This window comes from Oncorhynchus mykiss, chromosome 3 (assembly GCF_057628025.1).
Source record: "Oncorhynchus mykiss isolate SJ-2025 chromosome 3, ASM5762802v1, whole genome shotgun sequence".
Lineage (NCBI taxonomy): Eukaryota > Metazoa > Chordata > Actinopteri > Salmoniformes > Salmonidae > Oncorhynchus > Oncorhynchus mykiss.
In genome coordinates, this window is record NC_143024.1 from 23190382 (window position 1) to 23216808 (window position 26427).

General features: G+C 43.4%; 1 protein-coding gene across 9 annotated transcripts; it reads left to right on the plus strand.

Annotated features, from left to right (window-relative positions):
• The first annotated feature begins 5791 nt into the window (after window positions 1–5791).
• tnfr (tumour necrosis factor receptor) lies at window positions 5792–25915 on the plus strand. Of its 9 annotated transcripts, none has more exons than XM_090218694.1 (8): window positions 5792–6212; window positions 19436–19561; window positions 20919–21065; window positions 21500–21593; window positions 21764–21840; window positions 22116–22226; window positions 24550–24687; window positions 25498–25915. In XM_090218694.1, the coding sequence occupies exons 1-8, from the start codon at window positions 6206–6208 to the stop codon at window positions 25677–25679; spliced, it is 882 nt and encodes a 293-aa protein (XP_090074820.1). In that variant the 5' UTR covers window positions 5792–6205; the 3' UTR covers window positions 25680–25915.
• Window positions 25916–26427: the final 512 nt, after the last annotated feature.

A 26427-nucleotide genomic window follows, 5' to 3' on the forward strand; every position in this document is an offset into this window, starting at 1 on the left:
TGTTTGTTTTTTATGTATTATTTCTTACATTGTTAGCCCAGAAAATCTAAAGTGTTATTACATACAGCCGGGAAGAACGATAGGATATAAAAGCGATGTCAACTTACCATCATTGTGACCAGGGATACGACTTTCCCGAAGCGGATCCTTTGTTCAGACCTCCACCCTGGACATGGGATCTTATCCCAGAGGCCGACCCAAAACAACGTGGTCGCTGAAGGAGAGGCAGACGGAGCGGCCTACTGGTCAGACTCAGAAGGCGAGCACACCATCCACCGCTTCCAAGCATATTACTCGCCAATGTCCAATCTCTAGATATCAAGGTGGACGAAATTAGGGCACGAGTTGCCTTCCGGAGAGACATCAGAGATTGTACCATTCTTTGTTTCACTGAAACATGGCTCACTCGGGATATGTTGTCAGAGTCGGTACAGCCACCCGGTTTCTTCATGCATCGCGCCGACAGAAACAAACATCTCTCTGGTTAAAAAAAGTATGCCTTATGATTAACGACGATTAACAACTCAGATTAACGACTAATCACAGCAATACACAGGAACTCAAGTCCTTTTGTTCACCTGACATAGAATTCCTTACAATCAAATGCCGACTGCATTATCTTCCAAGAGAATTCTCTTAGATTATAGTCACAGCCGTGTATATCCAACCAAGCAGATACCTCGTCGGCACTGAAAGAACTTCACTGGACTCTATGTAAACTGGAAAACATACATCCTGAGGCTGCATTTATTGTAGCTGGGGATTTTAACAAAGCTAACCTGAGAACAAGACTTCCTAAATTCTATCAGTATATCGAATGCGTGACACGAGCTGGTTGCATTCTGGATAATTACTACGCATACAAAGCTCTCTCCTGCCCTGCCTTTGGCAAATCTGACCATGACTACATTTTGTTGCTCCCAGCCTATAGTCAGAAACAGGAAACGCCCGTGCTCAGGTCTATCCAATGCTGGTCTGACCAATCGGATTCCACGCATCAAGATTGGTCAGGTGGACTGGGATATGTTCCGGACAGCTTCAGACAATAATATTGATGTATACACTGACTCGGTGAGCAAGTTTATTAGCAAGTTCATTAGAAATGTCGTACCCACTGTGACTATTAAAACCTTTCCTAACCAGAAACCTTGGATTGATGGCAGCATTTGCGCAAAACTAAAAGCGCGAACCACCGCTTTCAACCACCCGAACCACTGCCTGTTCACCCCGCTATCATCCAGAAGGCGGGGTCAGTACAGGTGCATCAAAGCTGGGACCGAGAGGCTGAAAAACAGCTTCTATCTCAAGGCCATCAGACTGTTAAACAGCCACCACTAACATAGAGAGGCTGCTGCAAACATACAGTCTCAAATCTCTGGCCACTTTAATAAATTGACTTAATAAAGGTATCACTAGTCACTTTCAATGACGGCACTTTAATAATGTTTACATATCCTACATTATGTCATTTACAAATTATATTTGTCGCCAAACCCACAGGCTCCAGGTCATCTATACGTTTTTGCTAGGTAAAGCTCCGCCTTATCTCAGCTCACTGGTCACCATGGCAACACCCACCCGTAGCACGCTCTCCAGCAGGTAATTTTCACTGGTCTTCCCCAAAGCAAACACCTCTTTGGCCGCCTTTCTTTCCAGTTCTCTGCTGCCAATGACTGGAACGAATTGCAAAAATCACTGAAGTTGGAGACTTACATCTCCCTCACTAACTTTAAGCATCAGCTGTCAGAGCAGTTTACCGATCACTGCAGCTGTACACAGCCCATCTGTAAATAGCCCATCCAACCAACCTCATCCCATATTTGTTTTTGTTTTTCTGCTCTTTTGCACACCAGTATTTCCACTTGCACATCCTCATCTACACATCTATCACTGTTAATTGCTAAATTGTAATTACTTCGCCACGGCCATCGCTCATCCATATATTTATATGTACATATTCCCATTCAATCCTTTACATTTGTGTATATAAGGTAGTTGTTGTGAATTTGTTAGATTACTTGTTAGATATTATTACATTGTCGTAACTAGAAGCACAAGCATTTCGCTACACTCGCATTAATAACTTCTTATGGCTACAGGGGCACTATTGAGTAGCTTGGATGAAAGGTGCCCAGAGTAAACGGCCTGCTTCTCAGTCTCAGTTGCTAATATATGCATAGCATTAGTAGTATTGGATAGAAAACACTCTGAAGTATCTAAAACTGTTTGAATGATGTCTGTGAGTATAACAGAACTCATATGGCAGGCAAAAACCTGAGAAGAAATCCAACCAGGAAGTGAGAAATCTGAGGTTGGTATATTTTCAACCCATTCCCTATTGAAATCCCATTGGGATATGAATGAAGATTCACTTCCTAGGGCTTCCACAACCGTCTATACAAATTTGAATGAGGCTTCTACTGTGTTGAGAGAGATCTTCTGTTGCATCTGACAATTAATCTTGATGGTTGTACATTCGTCTCAAATCAAACTGTGAAGGACCTCGGCGTTACTCTAGATCGTGATCTCTCTTTTGACGAACATATCAAGACTATTTCAAGGACAGCTTTTTTCCATTTTCGTAACGTTGCAAAAATCTGAGACTTTCTGTTCGAAAACGATGCAGAAAAGTTAATCCATGCTTTTGTGACTTCTAGATTAGACTACTGCAATGCTCTACTTTCCGGGTACCCGGATAAAGCACTAAATAAACTTCAGTTAGTACCTACACGTATGCTATGGTCACAAGATGCAGGCCTCCTTTCTGTCCCTAGAATTTTTAAGCAAACAACTGGAGGGCTTTCTCCTATAGAGCTCCATTTTTATGGAATGGTCTCTATCCACGTGAGAAACGCAGACTCAGTCTCAACCTTTAAGTCTTTATTGAAGACTGATCTCTTCAGTAGGTCCTATGATTGAGTGTAGTCTGGCCCAGGAGTGTGAAGGTGAACGGAAATCACTGGAGCAACGAACCGCCCTTGCTGTCTCTGTCTGGCCGGTTCCCCTCTCTCCACCGGGATTCTGTGCCTCTAACCCTATTAAGGGATGCTGAGTCACTGGCTTACTGGCGCTCTTCCATCCCATCCCTAGGAGGGGTGCGTCACTTGAGTGGGTTGAGTCACTGACGTGATCTTCCTGTCCGGGTTTTCCGCCCCCACCTCAGGTTTGTGCCGTGGGGGAGATCTTCGTGGGCTATACTCAGCCTTGTCTCAGCGTAGTTAGTTGGTGGTTGAAGATATCCCTCTAGTGGTGTGGGGGCCGTGCTTTTGCAAAGTGGGTGGGGGTTATATCCTGCCTGTTTGGCCCTGTCCAGTGGTATCGTCGGACGGGGCCACAGTGTCACCCCACCCTTCTTGCCTCAGCCTCAAGTATTTATGCTGCAATAGTTTATGTGTCGGGGGCTAGGGTCAGTTTGTTATATCTGGAGTACTTCTCCTGTCTTATCCGGTGTCCTGTATGCATTTTAAGTATGCTCTTTCTAATTATCTCTCTCTCCCTCTCCCTCCCCTTCCGGAGGACCCGAGTCCTGGGACCATGCCTCAGGACTACCTGGCTTGATGACTCCTTGCTATCCTCAGTCCACCTGGTTGTGCTGCTCCAGTTTCAACTGTTCAGCCTGTGGCTATGGAACTCTGACCTGTTTACTGGATATGCTACCTTGTCCCGGACCTGCTGTTTTCGACTCTCTCACTCTACCGCACCTGCTGTCTCTAACTCTGAATGCTCTGCTATGAAAAGCCAACTGACATTTACTCCTGAGATGCTGACCTGTTGCACCCTCTACAACCACTGTGATTATTATTATTTGACCCTGCTGGTCATCTATGAACGTTTGAACATCTTGGCCATGTTCTGTTATAATCTCCACCCGGCACAGCCAGAAGAGGACTGGCCACCCCTCATAGCCTTGTTCCTCTCTAGGTTTCTTCCTAGGTTCTGGCCTTCCTAGGGAGTTTTTCCTAGCCACCGTGCTTCTGCAACTGCATTGCTTGCTGTTTTGTGTTTTAGGCTGGGTTTCTGTACAGCACTTTGATATAGCTGACGTATATCAGCTGATGTAAGAAGGGCTATATAAATAAATTTGATTTGATTTGATGTTCTCATGCATCTCACGCTTGTTATTTCTGTTTGTCTGACTGTTTCTCTGTCTATTTGTTTATATTATTGACTCTCTCTTTCTCTTCATACTTTCCTTCTCTCTCGTTCTCTCTATTAATCTTGTGTCCCACCTTTCTCTCTCTATCTCTCCCACTTTTTGCCCCGCCCCCCTTTCTCTCACTCTAGCTTTCTCTTTTCTCCCCCCCCCCTCTCTCTTTCTGTCTTCGTCCTCTCCCCCAGCCTCTGTTTGTTCCTTCTGCCCCTCTGTGCCATGTCAATGCTCTTGGGGTGGATGGAGTCTCCAGGCTAGGATAGGTAGGTCCCCCACGGGACTGTTGAGCTAACGTAGGCTAATGCGATTAGCATGAGGTTGTAAGTAACAAGAACATTTCCCAGGACATAGACTTATCTGATATTGGCAGAAAGCTTAAATTCTTGTTAATCTAACTGCACTAACTCCAATTTACATGAGCTATTACAGTGAAATAATACCTTACTATTGTTTGAGGAGAGTGCACAATTATGAACTTGAAAACTTATTAATAAACCAATTAGGCACATTTGGGCAGTCTTGATACAACATTTTGAACAGAAATAAACTTTACACATACACATACAGTCTTAAACTTCATACATACACTGCTGCCATCTAGTGGCCAAAATCTAAATTGTGCCTGGGCTGGAATAATACATTATGGTATTTCTCTTGCATTTCAAAGATGATGGTACAAATAAATATACCAAAAAATGGTTGGTTTTTTTCTTCGTATTATCTTTTACCAGCTCTAATGTGTTATATTCTCCTACATTCATTTAACATTTCCACAAACTTCAACATGTTTCCTTTCAAATGGTATCAAGAATATGCATATCCTTGCTTCAGGTCCTGAGCTACAGGCAGTTAGATTTGAGTATGTCAATTTAGGCTCATTTTCTTTTAAAGGGGAGGATCCTTAACAAATGCTGGGTTAATTTCACATAATCACATCCATTGAGGAAGAAGACAATTACACCCCATATCCCAAGAAGGAAACTGTAAATCACGATCGTTGCATAAGGCCGTCTTAAAATGTGTTGCTTGTTTTCTGCCTTTTAATATCACACAGTGTTGTGTAAATGCAAGGGGAACTTACATGTTCTATTTCTATTTCTATTCTGTTTGATAAGAGATGATGAAAAATCATAATCACACCTAGCTAGCATGGTTAGGAAGGGATCACTTCTGCCTCAGCAAATAAACAAACTCTCTGTCTTTTCCACTGGGCACAGACGTCAACTCAACGTCTATTCCATGTTCAGAGAGAGAGATAACTTTACTGTTCATTTCTGATTGTTTATTTCACTTTTGTTTGTTATCTTTTCCACTTGCTTTGGCAATGTAAACATGTTTCCCATGCCCAAAGAAACCATTGAATTGAATTGACAGAGAAAGAGAGAAAGAGAGAGAGAGAGAGAGAGAGAGAGAGAGAGAGAGAGAGAGAGAAGGAAGGAAGAGAGAGAGAGAGTCAAAGGTATATATTTCTGTCTTAATCTACTCATCTCATCATCGAAACACATCTCTCAACAGCTCCATATTAGCGGCATTACAACACTATCAGAACAAAGGTTCAGTAAAGCAATAAAGGGAGAGCGAGTGACGGGAAGGGGTGGAGTGGTCAGGGGAAGTATCTTATTGTGTTGGTGTGTATTGTGTGCCACATCTGGACATACTGATCTGGAGACAGTGCCAAAAGCAGCCTCTAGAATCCTCCTCTCTGCAGCTAGTTTACACGGCCCAGAACAGTGCACCTCGTGCCAGAGAGGGAGGGCAGGAAGGAAAGGGAGGAGAGAGAGAGACGCACAGGGCAGATGAGGGGCATCGGGGCTTTCCGTTCTGGAGGATAAGCGAGGGGGAAAGAGGTGGGTGAGAGAGGAGAGGAAGCAGCTCTATATTCTCACTGAGAGGACGGAGGACACAGCGGAGGAGAAGACAAAGAGTGAGTGATACTTCAGCGGAAGAAAGAAGTCAAAGTCAGAAATAGTGATAGAGAAGAAGGAGAGAGAGCTAGAGACAGAGAGGCGGAGTGTGAAAGGATATACATTCAACTGAGACCAGTGGATCAACAACATGAATGGTGAAGAAGAATGTTTTACTTGAATAGTAACGATTTTACAGAGAAGAATTACTGAAAAACACAAACTTTATGATAGAGTCAACATTTTAACAAAGATACTATCATCAAATGGACAAGAGATGGCTGAATTGGAATGCAAAACTGAGGAATACCTTCATGATGCTTCTGGGGTGAAAAGGTGCTGTGAGCGTTGTCGTAAAGGTCAGTGACTACTGGTGTGTTTCTGTTGTCGTAAAGGTCAGTGACTACTGGTGTGTTTCTGTTGTCATAAAGGTCTGTCACTACTGGTGTGTTTCTGTTGTCATAAAGGTCAGTGACTACTGGTGTGTTTCTGTTGTCATAAAGGTCTGTGACTACTGGTGTGTTTCTGTTGTCATAAAGGTCAGTGACTACTGGTGTGTTTCTGTTGTCATAAAGGTCAGTGACTACTGGTGTGTTTCTGTTGTCGTAAAGGTCAGTGACTACTGGTGTGTTTCTGTTGTCATAAAGGTCTGTGACTACTGGTGTGTTTCTGTTGTCATAAAGGTCAGTGACTACTGGTGTGTTTCTGTTGTTGTAAAGGTCAGTGACTACTGGTGTGTTTCTGTTGTCATAAAGGTCAGTGACTACTGGTGTGTTTCTGTTGTCGTAAAGGTCTGTGACTACTGGTGTGTTTCTGTTGTCGTAAAGGTCTGTGACTACTGGTGTGTTTCTGTTGTCATAAAGGTCAGTGACTACTGGTGTGTTTCTGTTGTCATAAACTCAGTGACTACTGGTGTGTTTCTGTTGTCGTAAAGGTCTGTGACTACTGGTGTGTTTCTGTTGTCATAAAGGTCAGTGACTACTGGTGTGTTTCTGTTGTCATAAAGGTCAGTGACTACTGGTGTGTTTCTGTTGTCATAAAGGTCAGGGACTACTGGTGTGTTTCTGTTGTCGTAAAGGTCAGTGACTACTGGTGTGTTTCTGTTGTTGTAAAGGTCAGTGACTACTGGTGTGTTTCTGTTGTCGTAAAGGTCTGTGACTACTGGTGTGTTTCTGTTGTCATAAAGGTCAGTGACTACTGGTGTGTTTCTGTTGTCATAAAGGTCTGTCACTACTGGTGTGTTTCTGTTGTCATAAAGGTCTGTGACTACTGGTGTGTTTCTGTTGTCGTAAAGGTCTGTGACTACTGGTGTGTTTCTGTTGTCGTAAAGGTCTGTGACTACTGGTGTGTTTCTGTTGTCATAAAGGTCTGTGACTACTGGTGTGTTTCTGTTGTCGTAAAGGTCAGTGACTACTGGTGTGTTTCTGTTGTCATAAAGGTCAGTGACTACTGGTGTGTTTCTGTTGTCGTAAAGGTCTGTGACTACTGGTGTGTTTCTGTTGTCATAAAGGTCTGACTACTGGTGTGTTTCTGTTGTCATAAAGGTCTGTGACTACTGGTGTGTTTCTGTTGTCGTAAAGGTCTGTGACTACTGGTGTGTTTCTGTTGTCATAAAGGTCTGTGACTACTGGTGTGTTTCTGTTGTCGTAAAGGTCAGTGACTACTGGTGTGTTTCTGTTGTCATAAAGGTCTGTGACTACTGGTGTGTTTCTGTTGTCATAAAGGTCAGTGACTACTGGTGTGTTTCTGTTGTTGTAAAGGTCAGTGACTACTGGTGTGTTTCTGTTGTCATAAAGGTCAGTGACTACTGGTGTGTTTCTGTTGTCGTAAAGGTCTGTGACTACTGGTGTGTTTCTGTTGTCGTAAAGGTCTGTGACTACTGGTGTGTTTCTGTTGTCATAAAGGTCAGTGACTACTGGTGTGTTTCTGTTGTCATAAACTCAGTGACTACTGGTGTGTTTCTGTTGTCGTAAAGGTCTGTGACTACTGGTGTGTTTCTGTTGTCATAAAGGTCAGTGACTACTGGTGTGTTTCTGTTGTCATGAAGGTCAGGGACTACTGGTGTGTTTCTGTTGTCGTAAAGGTCAGTGACTACTGGTGTGTTTCTGTTGTCGTAAAGGTCAGTGACTACTGGTGTGTTTCTGTTGTTGTAAAGGTCAGTGACTACTGGTGTGTTTCTGTTGTCGTAAAGGTCTGTGACTATTGGTTTGTTTCTGTTGTCATAAAGGTCAGTGACTACTGGTGTGTTTCTGTTGTCATAAAGGTCTGTCACTACTGGTGTGTTTCTGTTGTCATAAAGGTCTGTGACTACTGGTGTGTTTCTGTTGTCGTAAAGGTCTGTGACTACTGGTGTGTTTCTGTTGTCGTAAAGGTCTGTGACTACTGGTGTGTTTCTGTTGTCATAAAGGTCTGTGACTACTGGTGTGTTTCTGTTGTCGTAAAGGTCAGTGACTACTGGTGTGTTTCTGTTGTCATAAAGGTCAGTGACTACTGGTGTGTTTCTGTTGTCGTAAAGGTCTGTGACTACTGGTGTGTTTCTGTTGTCATAAAGGTCTGTGACTACTGGTGTGTTTCTGTTGTCATAAAGGTCAGTGACTACTGGTGTGTTTCTGTTGTCGTAAAGGTCAGTGACTACTGGTGTGTTTCTGTTGTCATAAAGGTCTGTGACTACTGGTGTGTTTCTTTTGTCATAAAGGTCAGTGACTACTGGTGTGTTTCTGTTGTTGTAAAGGTCAGTGACTACTGGTGTGTTTCTGTTGTCATAAAGGTCAGTGACTACTGGTGTGTTTCTGTTGTCGTAAAGGTCTGTGACTACTGGTGTGTTTCTGTTGTCGTAAAGGTCTGTGACTACTGGTGTGTTTCTGTTGTCATAAAGGTCAGTGACTACTGGTGTGTTTCTGTTGTCATAAACTCAGTGACTACTGGTGTGTTTCTGTTGTCGTAAAGGTCTATGACTACTGGTGTGTTTCTGTTGTCATAAAGGTCAGTGACTACTGGTGTGTTTCTGTTGTCATAAACTCAGTGACTACTGGTGTGTTTCTGTTGTCGTAAAGGTCAGTGACTACTGGTGTGTTTCTGTTGTCATAAAGGTCAGTGACTACTGGTGTGTTTCTGTTGTCGTAAAGGTCTGTGACTACTGGTGTGTTTCTGTTGTCATAAAGGTCTGTGACTACTGGTGTGTTTCTGTTGTCATAAAGGTCTGTGACTACTGGTGTGTTTCTGTTGTCATAAAGGTCAGTGACTACTGGTGTGTTTCTGTTGTCGTAAAGGTCAGTGACTACTGGTGTGTTTCTGTTGTCATAAAGGTCTGTGACTACTGGTGTGTTTCTGTTGTCATAAAGGTCAGTGACTACTGGTGTGTTTCTGTTGTTGTAAAGGTCAGTGACTACTGGTGTGTTTCTGTTGTCATAAAGGTCAGTGACTACTGGTGTGTTTCTGTTGTCGTAAAGGTCTGTGACTACTGGTGTGTTTCTGTTGTCGTAAAGGTCTGTGACTACTGGTGTGTTTCTGTTGTCATAAAGGTCAGTGACTACTGGTGTGTTTCTGTTGTCATAAACTCAGTGACTACTGGTGTGTTTCTGTTGTCGTAAAGGTCTGTGACTACTGGTGTGTTTCTGTTGTCATAAAGGTCAGTGACTACTGGTGTGTTTCTGTTGTCATAAAGTTCAGTGACTACTGGTGTGTTTCTGTTGTCATGAAGGTCAGGGACTACTGGTGTGTTTCTGTTGTCGTAAAGGTCAGTGACTACTGGTGTGTTTCTGTTGTTGTAAAGGTCAGTGACTACTGGTGTGTTTCTGTTGTCGTAAAGGTCTGTGACAACTGGTGTGTTTCTGTTGTCATAAAGGTCAGTGACTACTGGTGTGTTTCTGTTGTCATAAAGGTCAGTCACTACTGGTGTGTTTCTGTTGTCATAAAGGTCTGTGACTACTGGTGTGTTTCTGTTGTCGTAAAGGTCTGTGACTACTGGTGTGTTTCTGTTGTCGTAAAGGTCTGTGACTACTGGTGTGTTTCTGTTGTCATAAAGGTCTGTGACTACTGGTGTGTTTCTGTTGTCGTAAAGGTCAGTGACTACTGGTGTGTTTCTGTTGTCATAAAGGTCAGTGACTACTGGTGTGTTTCTGTTGTCGTAAAGGTCTGTGACTACTGGTGTGTTTCTGTTGTCATAAAGGTCTGTGACTACTGGTGTGTTTCTGTTGTCATAAAGGTCTGTGACTACTGGTGTGTTTCTGTTGTCGTAAAGGTCTGTGACTACTGGTGTGTTTCTGTTGTCATAAAGGTCTGTGACTACTGGTGTGTTTCTGTTGTCGTAAAGGTCAGTGACTACTGGTGTGTTTCTGTTGTCATAAAGGTCAGTGACTACTGGTGTGTTTCTGTTGTCGTAAAGGTCTGTGACTACTGGTGTGTTTCTGTTGTCATAAAGGTCTGTGACTACTGGTGTGTTTCTGTTGTCATAAAGGTCAGTGACTACTGGTGTGTTTCTGTTGTCATAAAGGTCTGTGACTACTGGTGTGTTTCTGTTGTCGTAAAGGTCAGTGACTACTGGTGTGTTTCTGTTGTCATAAAGGTCTGTGACTACTGGTGTGTTTCTGTTGTCATAAAGGTCTGTGACTACTGGTGTGTTTCTGTTGTCATAAAGGTCAGTGACTACTGGTGTGTTTCTGTTGTCGTAAAGGTCAGTGACTACTGGTGTGTTTCTGTTGTCATAAAGGTCTGTGACTACTGGTGTGTTTCTGTTGTCATAAAGGTCAGTGACTACTGGTGTGTTTCTGTTGTTGTAAAGGTCAGTGACTACTGGTGTGTTTCTGTTGTCATAAAGGTCAGTGACTAATGGTGTGTTTCTGTTGTCGTAAAGGTCTGTGACTACTGGTGTGTTTCTGTTGTCGTAAAGGTCTGTGACTACTGGTGTGTTTCTGTTGTCATAAAGGTCAGTGACTACTGGTGTGTTTCTGTTGTCATAAACTCAGTGACTACTGGTGTGTTTCTGTTGTCGTAAAGGTCTGTGACTACTGGTGTGTTTCTGTTGTCATAAAGGTCAGTGATTACTGGTGTGTTTCTGTTGTCATAAAGTTCAGTGACTACTGGTGTGTTTCTGTTGTCATGAAGGTCAGGGACTACTGGTGTGTTTCTGTTGTCGTAAAGGTCAGTGACTACTGGTGTGTTTCTGTTGTCGTAAAGGTCTGTGACTACTGGTGTGTTTCTGTTGTCGTAAAGGTCTGTGACTACTGGTGTGTTTCTGTTGTCATAAAGGTCAGTGACTACTGGTGTGTTTCTGTTGTCATAAAGGTCTGTCACTACTGGTGTGTTTCTGTTGTCATAAAGGTCTGTGACTACTGGTGTGTTTCTGTTGTCGTAAAGGTCTGTGACTACTGGTGTGTTTCTGTTGTCGTAAAGGTCTGTGACTACTGGTGTGTTTCTGTTGTCGTAAAGGTCTGTGACTACTGGTGTGTTTCTGTTGTCATAAAGGTCAGTGACTACTGGTGTGTTTCTGTTGTCATAAAGGTCTGTCACTACTGGTGTGTTTCTGTTGTCATAAAGGTCTGTGACTACTGGTGTGTTTCTGTTGTCGTAAAGGTCTGTGACTACTGGTGTGTTTCTGTTGTCGTAAAGGTCTGTGACTACTGGTGTGTTTCTGTTGTCATAAAGGTCTGTGACTACTGGTGTGTTTCTGTTGTCGTAAAGGTCAGTGACTACTGGTGTGTTTCTGTTGTCATAAAGGTCAGTGACTACTGGTGTGTTTCTGTTGTCGTAAAGGTCTGTGACTACTGGTGTGTTTCTGTTGTCATAAAGGTCAGTGACTACTGGTGTGTTTCTGTTGTCATAAAGGTCTGTGACTACTGGTGTGTTTCTGTTGTCGTAAAGGTCTGTGACTACTGGTGTGTTTCTGTTGTCATAAAGGTCTGACTACTGGTGTGTTTCTGTTGTCGTAAAGGTCAGTGACTACTGGTGTGTTTCTGTTGTCATAAAGGTCAGTGACTACTGGTGTGTTTCTGTTGTCGTAAAGGTCTGTGACTACTGGTGTGTTTCTGTTGTCATAAAGGTCTGTGACTACTGGTGTGTTTCTGTTGTCATAAAGGTCAGTGACTACTGGTGTGTTTCTGTTGTCATAAAGGTCTGTGACTACTGGTGTGTTTCTGTTGTCGTAAAGGTCAGTGACTACTGGTGTGTTTCTGTTGTCATAAAGGTCTGTGACTACTGGTGTGTTTCTGTTGTCATAAAGGTCTGTGACTACTGGTGTGTTTCTGTTGTCATAAAGGTCTGTGACTACTGGTGTGTTTCTGTTGTCGTAAAGGTCAGTGACTACTGGTGTGTTTCTGTTGTCATAAAGGTCAGTGACTACTGGTGTGTTTCTGTTGTCGTAAAGGTCAGTGACTACTGGTGTGTTTCTGTTGTCATAAAGGTCTGTGACTACTGGTGTGTTTCTGTTGTCGTAAAGGTCAGTGACTACTGGTGTGTTTCTGTTGTCATAAAGGTCTGTGACTACTGGTGTGTTTCTGTTGTCATAAAGGTCTGTGACTACTGGTGTGTTTCTGTTGTCATAAAGGTCTGTGACTACTGGTGTGTTTCTGTTGTCGTAAAGGTCAGTGACTACTGGTGTGTTTCTGTTGTCATAAAGGTCAGTGACTACTGGTGTGTTTCTGTTGTCGTAAAGGTCTGTGACTACTGGTGTGTTTCTGTTGTCGTAAAGGTCAGTGACTACTGGTGTATTTCTGTTGTCATAAAGGTCAGTGACTACTGGTGTGTTTCTGTTGTCATAAAGGTCTGTCACTACTGGTGTGTTTCTGTTGTCATAAAGGTCTGTGACTACTGGTGTGTTTCTGTTGTCGTAAAGGTCTGTGACTACTGGTGTGTTTCTGTTGTCGTAAAGGTCTGTGACTACTGGTGTGTTTCTGTTGTCATAAAGGTCTGTGACTACTGGTGTGTTTCTGTTGTCGTAAAGGTCAGTGACTACTGGTGTGTTTCTGTTGTCATAAAGGTCAGTGACTACTGGTGTGTTTCTGTTGTCATAAAGGTCTGTGACTACTGGTGTGTTTCTGTTGTCGTAAAGGTCTGTGACTACTGGTGTGTTTCTGTTGTCATAAAGGTCTGACTACTGGTGTGTTTCTGTTGTCGTAAAGGTCAGTGACTACTGGTGTGTTTCTGTTGTCGTAAAGGTCTGTGACTACTGGTGTGTTTCTGTTGTCATAAAGGTCAGTGACTACTGGTGTGTTTCTGTTGTCATAAAGGTCTGTGACTACTGGTGTGTTTCTGTTGTCGTAAAGGTCTGTGACTACTGGTGTGTTTCTGTTGTCATAAAGGTCTGTGACTACTGGTGTGTTTCTGTTGTCGTAAAGGTCAGTGACTACTGGTGTGTTTCTGTTGTCATAAAGGTCAGTGACTACTGGTGTGTTTCTGTTGTCGTAAAGGTCTGTGACTACTGGTGTGTTTCTGTTGTCATAAAGGTCTGTGACTACTGGTGTGTTTCTGTTGTCATAAAGGTCAGTGACTACTGGTGTGTTTCTGTTGTCATAAAGGTCTGTGACTACTGGTGTGTTTCTGTTGTTGTAAAGGTCAGTGACTACTGGTGTGTTTCTGTTGTCATAAAGGTCTGTGACTACTGGTGTGTTTCTGTTGTCATAAAGGTCTGTGACTACTGGTGTGTTTCTGTTGTCATAAAGGTCTGTGACTACTGGTGTGTTTCTGTTGTCGTAAAGGTCAGTGACTACTGGTGTGTTTCTGTTGTCATAAAGGTCAGTGACTACTGGTGTGTTTCTGTTGTCGTAAAGGTCTGTGACTACTGGTGTGTTTCTGTTGTCGTAAAGGTCAGTGACTACTGGTGTATTTCTGTTGTCATAAAGGTCTGTGACTACTGGTGTGTTTCTGTTGTCATAAAGGTCAGTGACTACTGGTGTGTTTCTGTTGTCATAAAGGTCTGTGACTACTGGTGTGTTTCTGTTGTCGTTAAGGTCTGTGACTACTGGTGTGTTTCTGTTGTCGTTAAGGTCTGTGACTACTGGTGTATTTCTGTTGTCATAAAGGTCAGTGACTACTGGTGTGTTTCTGTTGTCGTAAAGGTCTGTGACTACTGGTGTGTTTCTGTTGTCATAAAGGTCTGTGACTACTGGTGTGTTTCTGTTGTCATAAAGGTCAGTGACTACTGGTGTGTTTCTGTTGTCATAAAGGTCTGTGACTACTGGTGTGTTTCTGTTGTCGTAAAGGTCAGTGACTACTGGTGTGTTTCTGTTGTCATAAAGGTCTGTGACTACTGGTGTGTTTCTGTTGTCATAAAGGTCTGTGACTACTGGTGTGTTTCTGTTGTCGTAAAGGTTTGCGACTACTGGTGTGTTTCTGTTGTCGTAAAGGTCTGTGACTACTGGTGTGTTTCTGTTGTCATAAAGGTCTGTGACTACTGGTGTATTTCTGTTGTCATAAAGGTCTGTGACTACTGGTGTGTTTCTGTTGTCGTAAAGGTCTGTGACTACTGGTGTGTTTCTGTTGTCGTTAAGGTCTGTGACTACTGGTGTGTTTCTGTTGTCATAAAGGTCTGTGACTACTGGTGTATTTCTGTTGTCATAAAGGTCAGTGACTACTGGTGTGTTTCTGTTGTCATAAAGGTCTGTGACTACTGGTGTGTTTCTGTTGTCATAAAGGTCTGTGACTACTGGTGTGTTTCTGTTGTCATAAAGGTCTGTGACTACTGGTGTGTTTCTGTTGTCATAAAGGTCAGTGACTACTGGTGTGTTTCTGTTGTCATAAAGGTCTGTCACTACTGGTGTGTTTCTGTTGTCATAAAGGTCTGTGACTACTGGTGTGTTTCTGTTGTCGTAAAGGTCTGTGACTACTGGTGTGTTTCTGTTGTCGTAAAGGTCTGTGACTACTGGTGTGTTTCTGTTGTCATAAAGGTCTGTGACTACTGGTGTGTTTCTGTTGTCGTAAAGGTCAGTGACTACTGGTGTGTTTCTGTTGTCATAAAGGTCAGTGACTACTGGTGTGTTTCTGTTGTCGTAAAGGTCTGTGACTACTGGTGTGTTTCTGTTGTCATAAAGGTCTGTGACTACTGGTGTGTTTCTGTTGTCATAAAGGTCAGTGACTACTGGTGTGTTTCTGTTGTCGTAAAGGTCTGTGACTACTGGTGTGTTTCTGTTGTCATAAAGGTCTGTGACTACTGGTGTGTTTCTGTTGTCGTAAAGGTCTGTGACTACTGGTGTGTTTCTGTTGTCATAAAGGTCTGTGACTACTGGTGTGTTTCTGTTGTCGTAAAGGTCAGTGACTACTGGTGTGTTTCTGTTGTCATAAAGGTCAGTGACTACTGGTGTGTTTCTGTTGTCGTAAAGGTCTGTGACTACTGGTGTGTTTCTGTTGTCATAAAGGTCTGTGACTACTGGTGTGTTTCTGTTGTCATAAAGGTCAGTGACTACTGGTGTGTTTCTGTTGTCATAAAGGTCTGTGACTACTGGTGTGTTTCTGTTGTCGTAAAGGTCAGTGACTACTGGTGTGTTTCTGTTGTCATAAAGGTCTGTGACTACTGGTGTGTTTCTGTTGTCGTAAAGGTCTGTGACTACTGGTGTGTTTCTGTTGTCATAAAGGTCAGTGACTACTGGTGTGTTTCTGTTGTCGTAAAGGTCAGTGACTACTGGTGTGTTTCTGTTGTCATAAAGGTCTGTGACTACTGGTGTGTTTCTGTTGTCATAAAGGTCAGTGACTACTGGTGTGTTTCTGTTGTTGTAAAGGTCAGTGACTACTGGTGTGTTTCTGTTGTCATAAAGGTCAGTGACTACTGGTGTGTTTCTGTTGTCGTAAAGGTCTGTGACTACTGGTGTGTTTCTGTTGTCGTAAAGGTCTGTGACTACTGGTGTGTTTCTGTTGTCATAAAGGTCAGTGACTACTGGTGTGTTTCTGTTGTCATAAACTCAGTGACTACTGGTGTGTTTCTGTTGTCGTAAAGGTCTGTGACTACTGGTGTGTTTCTGTTGTCATAAAGGTCAGTGACTACTGGTGTGTTTCTGTTGTCATAAAGGTCTGTGACTACTGGTGTGTTTCTGTTGTCATAAAGGTCTGTGACTACTGGTGTGTTTCTGTTGTCGTAAAGGTCTGTGACTACTGGTGTGTTTCTGTTGTCATAAAGGTCAGTGACTACTGGTGTGTTTCTGTTGTCATGAAGGTCAGGGACTACTGGTGTGTTTCTGTTGTCGTAAAGGTCAGTGACTACTGGTGTGTTTCTGTTGTTGTAAAGGTCAGTGACTACTGGTGTGTTTCTGTTGTCGTAAAGGTCTGTGACTACTGGTGTGTTTCTGTTGTCATAAAGGTCAGTGACTACTGGTGTGTTTCTGTTGTCATAAAGGTCTGTCACTACTGGTGTGTTTCTGTTGTCATAAAGGTCTGTGACTACTGGTGTGTTTCTGTTGTCATAAAGGTCAGTGACTACTGGTGTGTTTCTGTTGTCATAAAGGTCTGTGACTACTGGTGTGTTTCTGTTGTCGTAAAGGTCAGTGACTACTGGTGTGTTTCTGTTGTCATAAAGGTCTGTGACTACTGGTGTGTTTCTGTTGTCATAAAGGTCTGTGACTACTGGTGTGTTTCTGTTGTCATAAAGGTCTGTGACTACTGGTGTGTTTCTGTTGTCGTAAAGGTCAGTGACTACTGGTGTGTTTCTGTTGTCATAAAGGTCAGTGACTACTGGTGTGTTTCTGTTGTCGTAAAGGTCTGTGACTACTGGTGTGTTTCTGTTGTCGTAAAGGTCAGTGACTACTGGTGTATTTCTGTTGTCATAAAGGTCTGTGACTACTGGTGTGTTTCTGTTGTCTTAAAGGTCAGTGACTACTGGTGTGTTTCTGTTGTCATAAAGGTCTGTGACTACTGGTGTGTTTCTGTTGTCGTTAAGGTCTGTGACTACTGGTGTGTTTCTGTTGTCGTTAAGGTCTGTGACTACTGGTGTATTTCTGTTGTCATAAAGGTCAGTGACTACTGGTGTGTTTCTGTTGTCGTAAAGGTCTGTGACTACTGGTGTGTTTCTGTTGTCATAAAGGTCTGTGACTACTGGTGTGTTTCTGTTGTCATAAAGGTCAGTGACTACTGGTGTGTTTCTGTTGTCATAAAGGTCTGTGACTACTGGTGTGTTTCTGTTGTCGTAAAGGTCAGTGACTACTGGTGTGTTTCTGTTGTCATAAAGGTCTGTGACTACTGGTGTGTTTCTGTTGTCATAAAGGTCTGTGACTACTGGTGTGTTTCTGTTGTCGTAAAGGTCTGTGACTACTGGTGTGTTTCTGTTGTCGTAAAGGTCTGTGACTACTGGTGTGTTTCTGTTGTCATAAAGGTCTGTGACTACTGGTGTATTTCTGTTGTCATAAAGGTCTGTGACTACTGGTGTGTTTCTGTTGTCGTAAAGGTCTGTGACTACTGGTGTGTTTCTGTTGTCGTTAAGGTCTGTGACTACTGGTGTGTTTCTGTTGTCATAAAGGTCTGTGACTACTGGTGTATTTCTGTTGTCATAAAGGTCAGTGACTACTGGTGTGTTTCTGTTGTCATAAAGGTCTGTGACTACTGGTGTGTTTCTGTTGTCATAAAGGTCTGTGACTACTGGTGTGTTTCTGTTGTCATAAAGGTCTGTGACTACTGGTGTGTTTCTGTTGTCGTAAAGGTCAGTGACTACTGGTGTGTTTCTGTTGTCATAAAGGTCAGTGACTACTGGTGTGTTTCTGTTGTCGTAAAGGTCTGTGACTACTGGTGTGTTTCTGTTGTCATAAAGGTCTGTGACTACTGGTGTGTTTCTGTTGTCATAAAGGTCAGTGACTACTGGTGTGTTTCTGTTGTCATAAAGGTCAGTGACTACTGGTGTGTTTCTGTTGTCGTAAAGGTCAGTGACTACTAGTGTGTTTCTGTTGTCATAAAGGTCTGTGACTACTGGTGTGTTTCTGTTGTCATAAAGGTCTGTGACTACTGGTGTGTTTCTGTTGTCATAAAGGTCTGTGACTACTGGTGTGTTTCTGTTGTCGTAAAGGTCAGTGACTACTGGTGTGTTTCTGTTGTCATAAAGGTCAGTGACTACTGGTGTGTTTCTGTTGTCGTAAAGGTCTGTGACTACTGGTCTGTTTCTGTTGTCGTAAAGGTCTGTGACTACTGGTGTATTTCTGTTGTCATAAAGGTCTGTGACTACTGGTGTGTTTCTGTTGTCATAAAGGTCAGTGACTACTGGTGTGTTTCTGTTGTCATAAAGGTCTGTGACTACTGGTGTGTTTCTGTTGTCGTTAAGGTCTGTGACTACTGGTGTGTTTCTGTTGTCGTTAAGGTCTGTGACTACTAGTGTATTTCTGTTGTCATAAAGGTCAGTGACTACTGGTGTGTTTCTGTTGTCGTAAAGGTCTGTGACTACTGGTGTGTTTCTGTTGTCATAAAGGTCTGTGACTACTGGTGTGTTTCTGTTGTCATAAAGGTCTGTGACTACTGGTGTGTTTCTGTTGTCGTAAAGGTCAGGGACTACTGGTGTGTTTCTGTTGTCATAAAGGTCTGTGACTACTGGTGTGTTTCTGTTGTCATAAAGGTCAGTGACTACTGGTGTGTTTCTGTTGTCATAAAGGTCTGTGACTACTGTTGTGTTTCTGTTGTCATAAAGGTCTGTCACTACTGGTGTGTTTCTGTTGTCGTAAAGGTCTGTGACTACTGGTGTGTTTCTGTTGTCGTAAAGGTCTGTGACTACTGGTGTGTTTCTGTTGTCGTAAAGGTCTGTGACTACTGGTGTGTTTCTGTTGTCATAAAGGTCTGTGACTACTGGTGTGTTTCTGTTGTCGTAAAGGTCTGTGACTACTGGTGTGTTTCTGTTGTCGTAAAGGTCTGTGACTACTGGTGTGTTTCTGTTGTCATAAAGGTCAGTGACTACTGGTTTGTTTCTGTTGTCGTAAAGGTCTGTGACTACTGGTGTGTTTCTGTTGTCATAAAGGTCTGTCACTACTGGTGTGTTTCTGTTGTTCAGGTGGCTGTTGGAGCAAGATGTGTAAAAGACCAGCATTATACAAGCACCTCATATTATATGTATTAACTGTTTGTCTGCAACATGACCATATTATCAAATGATGAAATGCAGTATAGAGGGGAAAACAGCAGTCCCTTTATCTCCACAAAACTACATGAACACACAGGAGGCTGCTGGGGGGAGGACGGCTCATAATAACGTCTGGAGCGGCACGAATGGAATGGCATCAAACACATGGAAAACGTTTGTTTGATGTTGATAATACCATTGCACTCATTCTGCTCCAGCCATTACCACAACCCTATCCTCCCCAATTAAAATGACACCAACCTCCTGTGATGAACATGTTACTATGGACAGTATAATACGGTGGCCTATATGTGGGGGTATGGATGATCACATTTCTCTGTCATTCTCTCATTCCCAACCTCACTCCAGGACAGTATGTTCGCACCGACTGTGGCAAGTCTACAAAAACAGAGTGTGAAACCTGTCAACATGAATACTACACTGCTGAATTAAACTTCTTGAAACAATGTCTACCCTGTAGGGTCTGCTATTCCAGTAAGTCCCCCCCCCCCCCCTCCCTCTTCCCTGTTCTGACAGTTCCACTCATTGTTCCCCTGTCTCCTTAAAATAATCCCTTTCTGATCCGACTCATCCTCTCTCATTCCACACCCCTGCTCTCTCTCGCGCTCTCTCTCTCTCACTCTCCCCGACCCTCCTCTCTTTCCATCCCCTCTCTCTATCCCACCTCTCTCCTCATCTTTACATCCCCTCTCTCTATCCCACCTCTTTCCTCATCTTTACATCCCCTCTCTCTATCCCACTTCTCTCCTTATCTGTCCATCCCCTCTCTCTATCCCACATCTCTCCTCATATTTACATCCCCTCTCTATCCCACCTCTCTCCTCATCTTTACATCCCCTCTCTCTATCCCACCTCTCTCCTCATCTTTCCATCCCCTCTCTCTATCCCACCTCTCTCCTCATCTTTACATCCCCTCTCTCTATCCCACCTCTCTCCTCATCTTTCCATCCCCTCTCTCTATCCCACCTCTCTCCTCATCTTTACATCCCCTCTCTCTATCCCACCTCTCTCCTCATCTTTACATCCCCTCTCTCTATCCCACCTCTCTCCTCATCTTTACATCCCCTCTCTCTATCCCTCCTCATCTTTCCATCCCCTCTCTCTGTCCCACCTCTCTCCTCATCTTTCCATCCCCTCTCTCTATCCCACCTCTCTCATCTTTCCATCCCCTCTCTCTATCCCACCTCTCTCCTCATCTTTCCATCCCCTCTCTCTATCCCACCTCTCTCCTCATCTTTCCATCCCCTCTCTCTATCCCACCTCTCTCCTCATCTTTACACCCCCTCTCTCTATCCCACCTCTCTCCTCATCTTTACATCCCCTCTCTCTATCCCACCTCTCTCCTCATCTTTCCATCCCCTCTCTATCCCACCTCTCTCCTCATCTTTCCATCCCCTCTCTCTATCCCACCTCTCTCCTCATCTTTCCATCCCCTCTCTCTATCCCACCTCTCTCCTCATCTTTCCATCCCCTCCCTCTACAATCCTCTCTCCCTCTACCATCCATCCCTCCCTCTACCATCCACCCCTCCCTCTACTATCCTCTCTCCTTCTACCATCCTCTCTCCCTCTACCATCCATCCCTCCCTCTACCATCCTCTCTCACACTCATTCTCTCCCTTCTCTTCTCTTCTCTCCGTCTCCCTCTACCGTCCTCTCTCTCACTCTTTCTCTCCCTTCTCTTCTCTTCTCTCCGTCTCCCTCTCCCTCTACCATCCTCTATCCCACTCTTTCTCTCCCTTCTCTTCTCTCCGTCTCCCTCTCCCTCTACCGTCCTCTCTCCCACTCTTTCTCTCCCTTCTCTTCTCTCCGTCTCTCTCTCCCTCTCTCAGGCAGTAACCAGAAGGTATTGAGGGAGTGTGAAGCCAGTAGTGACAGGCAATGTGTGTGTAAGACAGGTTACTACTGTACAGACGATGGATGTGAACACTGCCTACCTGTGACCCTGTGCCCTCTGGGTTCAGGTGTCGTGAATCAAGGTGAGAACTGCCTTCTCACCTCTACACCACAGGATGTTGGTGGCACCTTAATTGGGAAGGACATGCTCGTGATAATGGCTGCAGCGGAATGAGAGGAATGATGGTTTGATGCCATTCCATTTGCTCCGTTCCAGACATTATTAAGGGCTGTTCTCCACTCAGCAGCCTCCTCACCTCTATACCCTGTTCTAATGACAGACCATTGCCTCTGATGAGCTGATCATGAGTTGGAGATACTAAGGCTGGTATTGAAAAGACACCTGACAAAAAAATCTATCTGTAGTCTAATAAGATGCACTCAGGGTCAATGTTTAAACCACTGTGGGCCTTTGTCAGTACAAAACATCTTATTACTGTGCTTGTATAATCTGCTGGATGTATGTACTTTACTTTGAGCAGCTGACATGTCTGGCACTTGTTCCTAAACCCCCCAGCCAACCCCCAGAATGACACAGTCTGTGCCCCGTGCCAACCTGGGACCTATAACAGCTTCAACGATGCCTTCACACACTGCCAATCACACACCAGGTCAGAACCCTTCACACAAAGTGGCTCTGATTTTTATCGAAAGTCAACTCAGTGGGTGCATTTGGTTGGCACGAAACGTTTGACATTTTTATACAATTGTGGGACAGCGGGGTTAACTGTGGAGTTAAACTCCTTTCTCTGTTTCACAATCACTTTCTTTCCTCTCTCAGGTGTGGGGACCTCGGGAAGGAGGTGAAAAGTGCTGGGACTGAGACTACCGATGCTGTGTGTGGTGCCTTCATATCTCGTAGGTCTAATAGGATCTCCTTTTATTGCACAGTAGTATAGAATATATAGAAAACTAGATGGTATATATATATATAGCATTTTACCAATATTTCTTCCACCTCCCCTCTTTCTCTCTTCATTGAATGATTTGACATAATGTACATCTAATACTGTAAGCAAGATTAGAGCACATTGCGTTCTCCCTCAGAAATGGTTCAGATAGAGCCTCATATATAGATTGTCTGGGTTTTAGGTTGGTTTGATTGATCCTCTATCGCTCTGCCTCCATCTCAGGGTGTCACTGGATACTACCTACCAGTCTGTGGGCAGGACTAGTGGTGACCTCACTCATCATAATCTTGATCTGCATCTATTGGAGGGCCAAGCGTCAATCATACATGCCAGGTACGTATATCATCACTACCAATTCCCAAAAGTGTGTGTGTGCACTCGTCGTGGATTTGATGTAAGTATTGGCTAGAGTTCCCACCATATTCCAGGGACTCTTTGTACTGTAGAACAATTTGTAAGTATTTAATAAGACTTTACAGTGAAACATTTTAATAATATTGAAAAATAGGGTGGTAGGCCACCTCTTGGACAGACACAGGTTGGCCGCTAGGATGAGCATGGGGTAGGATGCCCCATGACGGGCCCTGCGCCCATGACGGGCCCCGCGCCCTCAGGCAAGCGCGAGATGGCTCCTTGAATTAGCACAGGTTGAAAACCTGTGACATGGATTAGCCAAGGCCCAGGGCGTCAAGGCTGGTCCACAGTGGTGACATTACAGGTTCAGTAGATATGGGTAGCTGGGGGAAGGGGTGGTGTAGTGTTGCCAGAGCACTGGAGCATCGCTCCGCCATTTCCCACAATGGTGCTTGTTTATGTTGGTAGCCCGAAGACGTGATGAATGGAGACAGTCATGCTGTTAGAGCCCGGTCCTGTTGATGGGTGATCAACCACTGACACTCCCTACAGTGACCCACTACACAGTCCTTCACATGAGAATGAAACACTTTCTGCCGTGGTAGATGGAAATCTGCTGCAGTGCACCTGGTAAACATCATCCGTCTTGAAGGACCAGGAAAAATAAGCTAAGGAACCTAACCTAAGCTAAGGAACATAGGTCATTGGTTGGATAGATGTGCCATGAGTACTTGCAAATGACAGAGACAGTGCCATAGTTCCCCTATTTATTGAGGACTTGTGATTGGACATGGTGGAGTTGGATTTGTGGGGTTCTGCAACAAAGGCGAGACATCATGAGCAGGTTGTAGAACATACAAGGTGATAAGGATAAACCTATTAAACCAATACATCTGAAATGAGGAAATAGGAAACAAACTTACTCTTAACACACACAACTGGAAAGAAACTGAGCCATGGCTTGACAGGCTTTAAATACAAACAACAAGTGTGAACGGGCCTATCAGGGCAGTTCTGATCATTACTGACAGGTGTGTGATTGCATGAGCGAGTCAACAGGTGAAATCAACTTGTTTGATCAAGTCCACCTCAGCTGGATGCTACTCCACTCTGAGGACTGTTGTACATACATCATTATAACCTATCAACAACCTGTTTGTTTCTTTGGGAGTCATTCAAAAAGCCCCATTTGATAGTTAAGGCTACCAATTATTAAGTAAATGCTCTTTTTGTTTCTCTGTGTGATTTCCCAGCCAGCAGATTTCAGATCATGTACAGTAGATTTTACCCGGTGACAGATGTAGAGGCAGTGAAAACTCTTAGTGTGTCTTTTCTCTCCTACACAGTGACAATATGCATCACATTGTAAAAGTATTAGGTGTCAAGGTGCTAGACGTAATTTGGATTGAATGAAGGGAAACAAGGTCATTGCTTTTCACCGTCAGACGTAGGAACTCGCCACTTCCTCTAGAGATTAATCAGATCAAAGACAATATGAGTTATAGTGAAACTCGTATGCATCGCTCCTGTTTATGCTCGATCAGGGGCTGAGAGCACAGCACATCAACCAATATGAGTCCAAGTGCAGATAAAAGTCACAGGAGCTTATATAAGGGGGGACACTAGACACCCCTGCTATTGGCTTCTGGTTATAACATTTATGTTTCAGCCTAATATCTCAAACAAACAGATGTTTGTTGAGAAACGGCTGAGCATAAAATGGGAAATTGAGAGAACATTGTAGGCACACATATCTGTGATCTTAAACTCATATTCTCTTTTTGAAAAATGTTGTTTGAAATGATATTTCTGAAGGTTATTTGACATTGCCATTTCAATCATATATTTAATTCAAATCAAACTAAATGTAGGTTCCACATAATAAATAACCAGTTAGACTACCCTGTGAAGGTAGAAATAAGAACAACTGCCTCCAGATTCCATGTACATCTACTCATTATCAGTTAGGAAACTATAGTAGGTATGAAACAAGCTTCTACTGTAGCTTCTTGAGTTTGTGAGACTTGGGGACAAAACCACATCCTGTTCTATGTTGAGCTTGACACGGTTATTGGAAAACCACATGACACATTTCACAGTCCGCTAACTCATAGCAAGAAAGTGTTGTGTAAAGTACAGTGGCGTCACCGGTTGACACATTTGGTGACTGTCCTATTTATCAATGCTTCACCAGTAGAGGTTGGACTTACCCACAATAACAAGTCAGATAAGATACAACTCGTATATGAATGTTGATAGTGCTACTCAGTGATCTCATGTCTGTCTGCCTGTCTGTCTGTAGCCAACTCCAGTAGTCCTGGTATTCCTGTAGAGCCTGCACCTCCTTCCTTCGCACCAGCTGAGCTCAAGTTCCCCACCGAGTGCAACAGCCATTGGAGCCTGGACCAGAAAGCCACTGAGCCACTCTTCATCAACACAGGTGAAAGTCCCTCAGTGGTAGTTGGAATAGTTCACCACAATTACAAATGTACCTCCTCTAGTGCACAAGAAAGGAGGTATTCAGTACACCCAGAGAGTAAGTTGGGTTTGTTTGCTCAGCTACAGGTTAGCATTAGCATCATAGAGTGCAGAACAATATGAGTGATGGGACCCTGGGTACCATGGTTTAAGGGCTCGATTCAATCCATATAGCTGAGGTTCATCTTTATAGAGCGATTGAATTTTAAAGGCAACGTTCCCCTAAGCGCTGTCAGCTCAATTGGAAATTACCTTTCAATATCAAGCACGTAATTCAGCGCCATAGTGCTGAACTTCGACAATATGGATTGAATCGAGTGCAAGGTATCCATCCATAAGATAAATTAAATTAGACATTTTGATGAACTACCTCTTTAAATCATCTCCTGACAAATCGCATCACCAAAAACACATAGTTTCCATGTGGAGTCGCTATATCTGATAAACCTGTTCATTCGTCTATATTACACCATATCCATCACTCATAGTAGTTCTGCAGCTTCCCAATGATCAATAATGTGATGTCTCTCCTCACTTAGAATGGATCAGATGTAATCTAAACTGAGGCTGCCCGTATAATCAACAATCAGGATGAGCTATTTCTCCATTTGCAAGAGCCTAAATCAAATCATTAAATACAGATGTATTGTTACCTCTATGGACATGATGAGATGGGGCCTGTGTAGGCTTCATGAATAATAAATGCTGTACTACGTGAGGTTGGAGGAGGGTTATTGTTGTGTGCTCATACTATTTCCCTTGTGTATCCCAGCTGTTATTCAGGTAAACGGCTATACGTCAGACTGTGAAGTTGAGGCCGATGGCACCACCATAACAATGACAACATCAGAGCGATTCAGCCAATCGGATCACAGTAATGGAATGAGAGGACATGACATCAGACCCTCCCGCTACCTATCAGAGCCACAGGAAGATGAGTGGCCAGGGACTTAATTCTGATTTTCAACTAAATATTCCTTTTTTAATTACTTTTTTCAATGAACAAGACCCACATGGGAAAAAAAACTGAGCAGATTCCTCCTTGAAGGTTCCTGGATACAATCCCTTTTGTAAAGTCTTATCTCTGCAATGCAAATATACTGAACATCCTAGGAACATTCTTTGTTTCTTAGGTCATTGAAAAAAACTGTTGGGGAGGGCTTAAATAAAGTGTAATCAATGAGTTCAAATGTCGTCATAGCTTCTCCATTTTACATTTTTCTAAGGAACTTTCAAAGCCCAGGGCAGCTGGAATTCCCCTAACGTGTTGTCATCAGTAGCTTGATATGAACATCACTGTGGTGGAAAAGAGATTGTTGAAGTAGATGTATATAGATAGATATTCATTTTGACATCACAGCATCTGTTCAATGATGTTTTAACCACAGCATTGAAAATTCTGTCAAAACAGTTGACGCTTTAGCAAAGTGCAGAATCTAAATGTAGACAACACCCGAGTGGACACTGCTTAATTAAGTGTTTGTCGCCCCCTGTAGGATAGGAGTAGCAGCGGCTACCATACTTCAAACTGCTTTACCCTGCCCTCTAGTGTTATCAGCTAGCATTTACAGCTAAATGCAGGCCAACTGAAATCAGTTGCGGACTGCTTTCACACAGGCAGCCAAGTCTGATATTTTTTTTCCATTGGTCTTTTGACAAATAACAGATATTTTTCGGAGCTGATCGGATTGGTCAAAAGACC

Excerpts from the sequence above, each read along its gene's own strand:
- tnfr (XM_090218686.1), top strand. The coding sequence starts at position 6,332 with ATGGCTGAATTGGAATGCAAAACTGAGGAATACCTTCATGATGCTTCT. Across the intron at positions 6,414-19,435 it reads CTGTGAGCGTTGTCGTAAAG|GACAGTATGTTCGCACCGAC; the intron begins GTCAGTGACTAC and ends ACCTCACTCCAG. Across the intron at positions 19,562-20,984 it reads CTGTAGGGTCTGCTATTCCA|GTTACTACTGTACAGACGAT; the intron begins GTAAGTCCCCCC and ends TGTGTAAGACAG.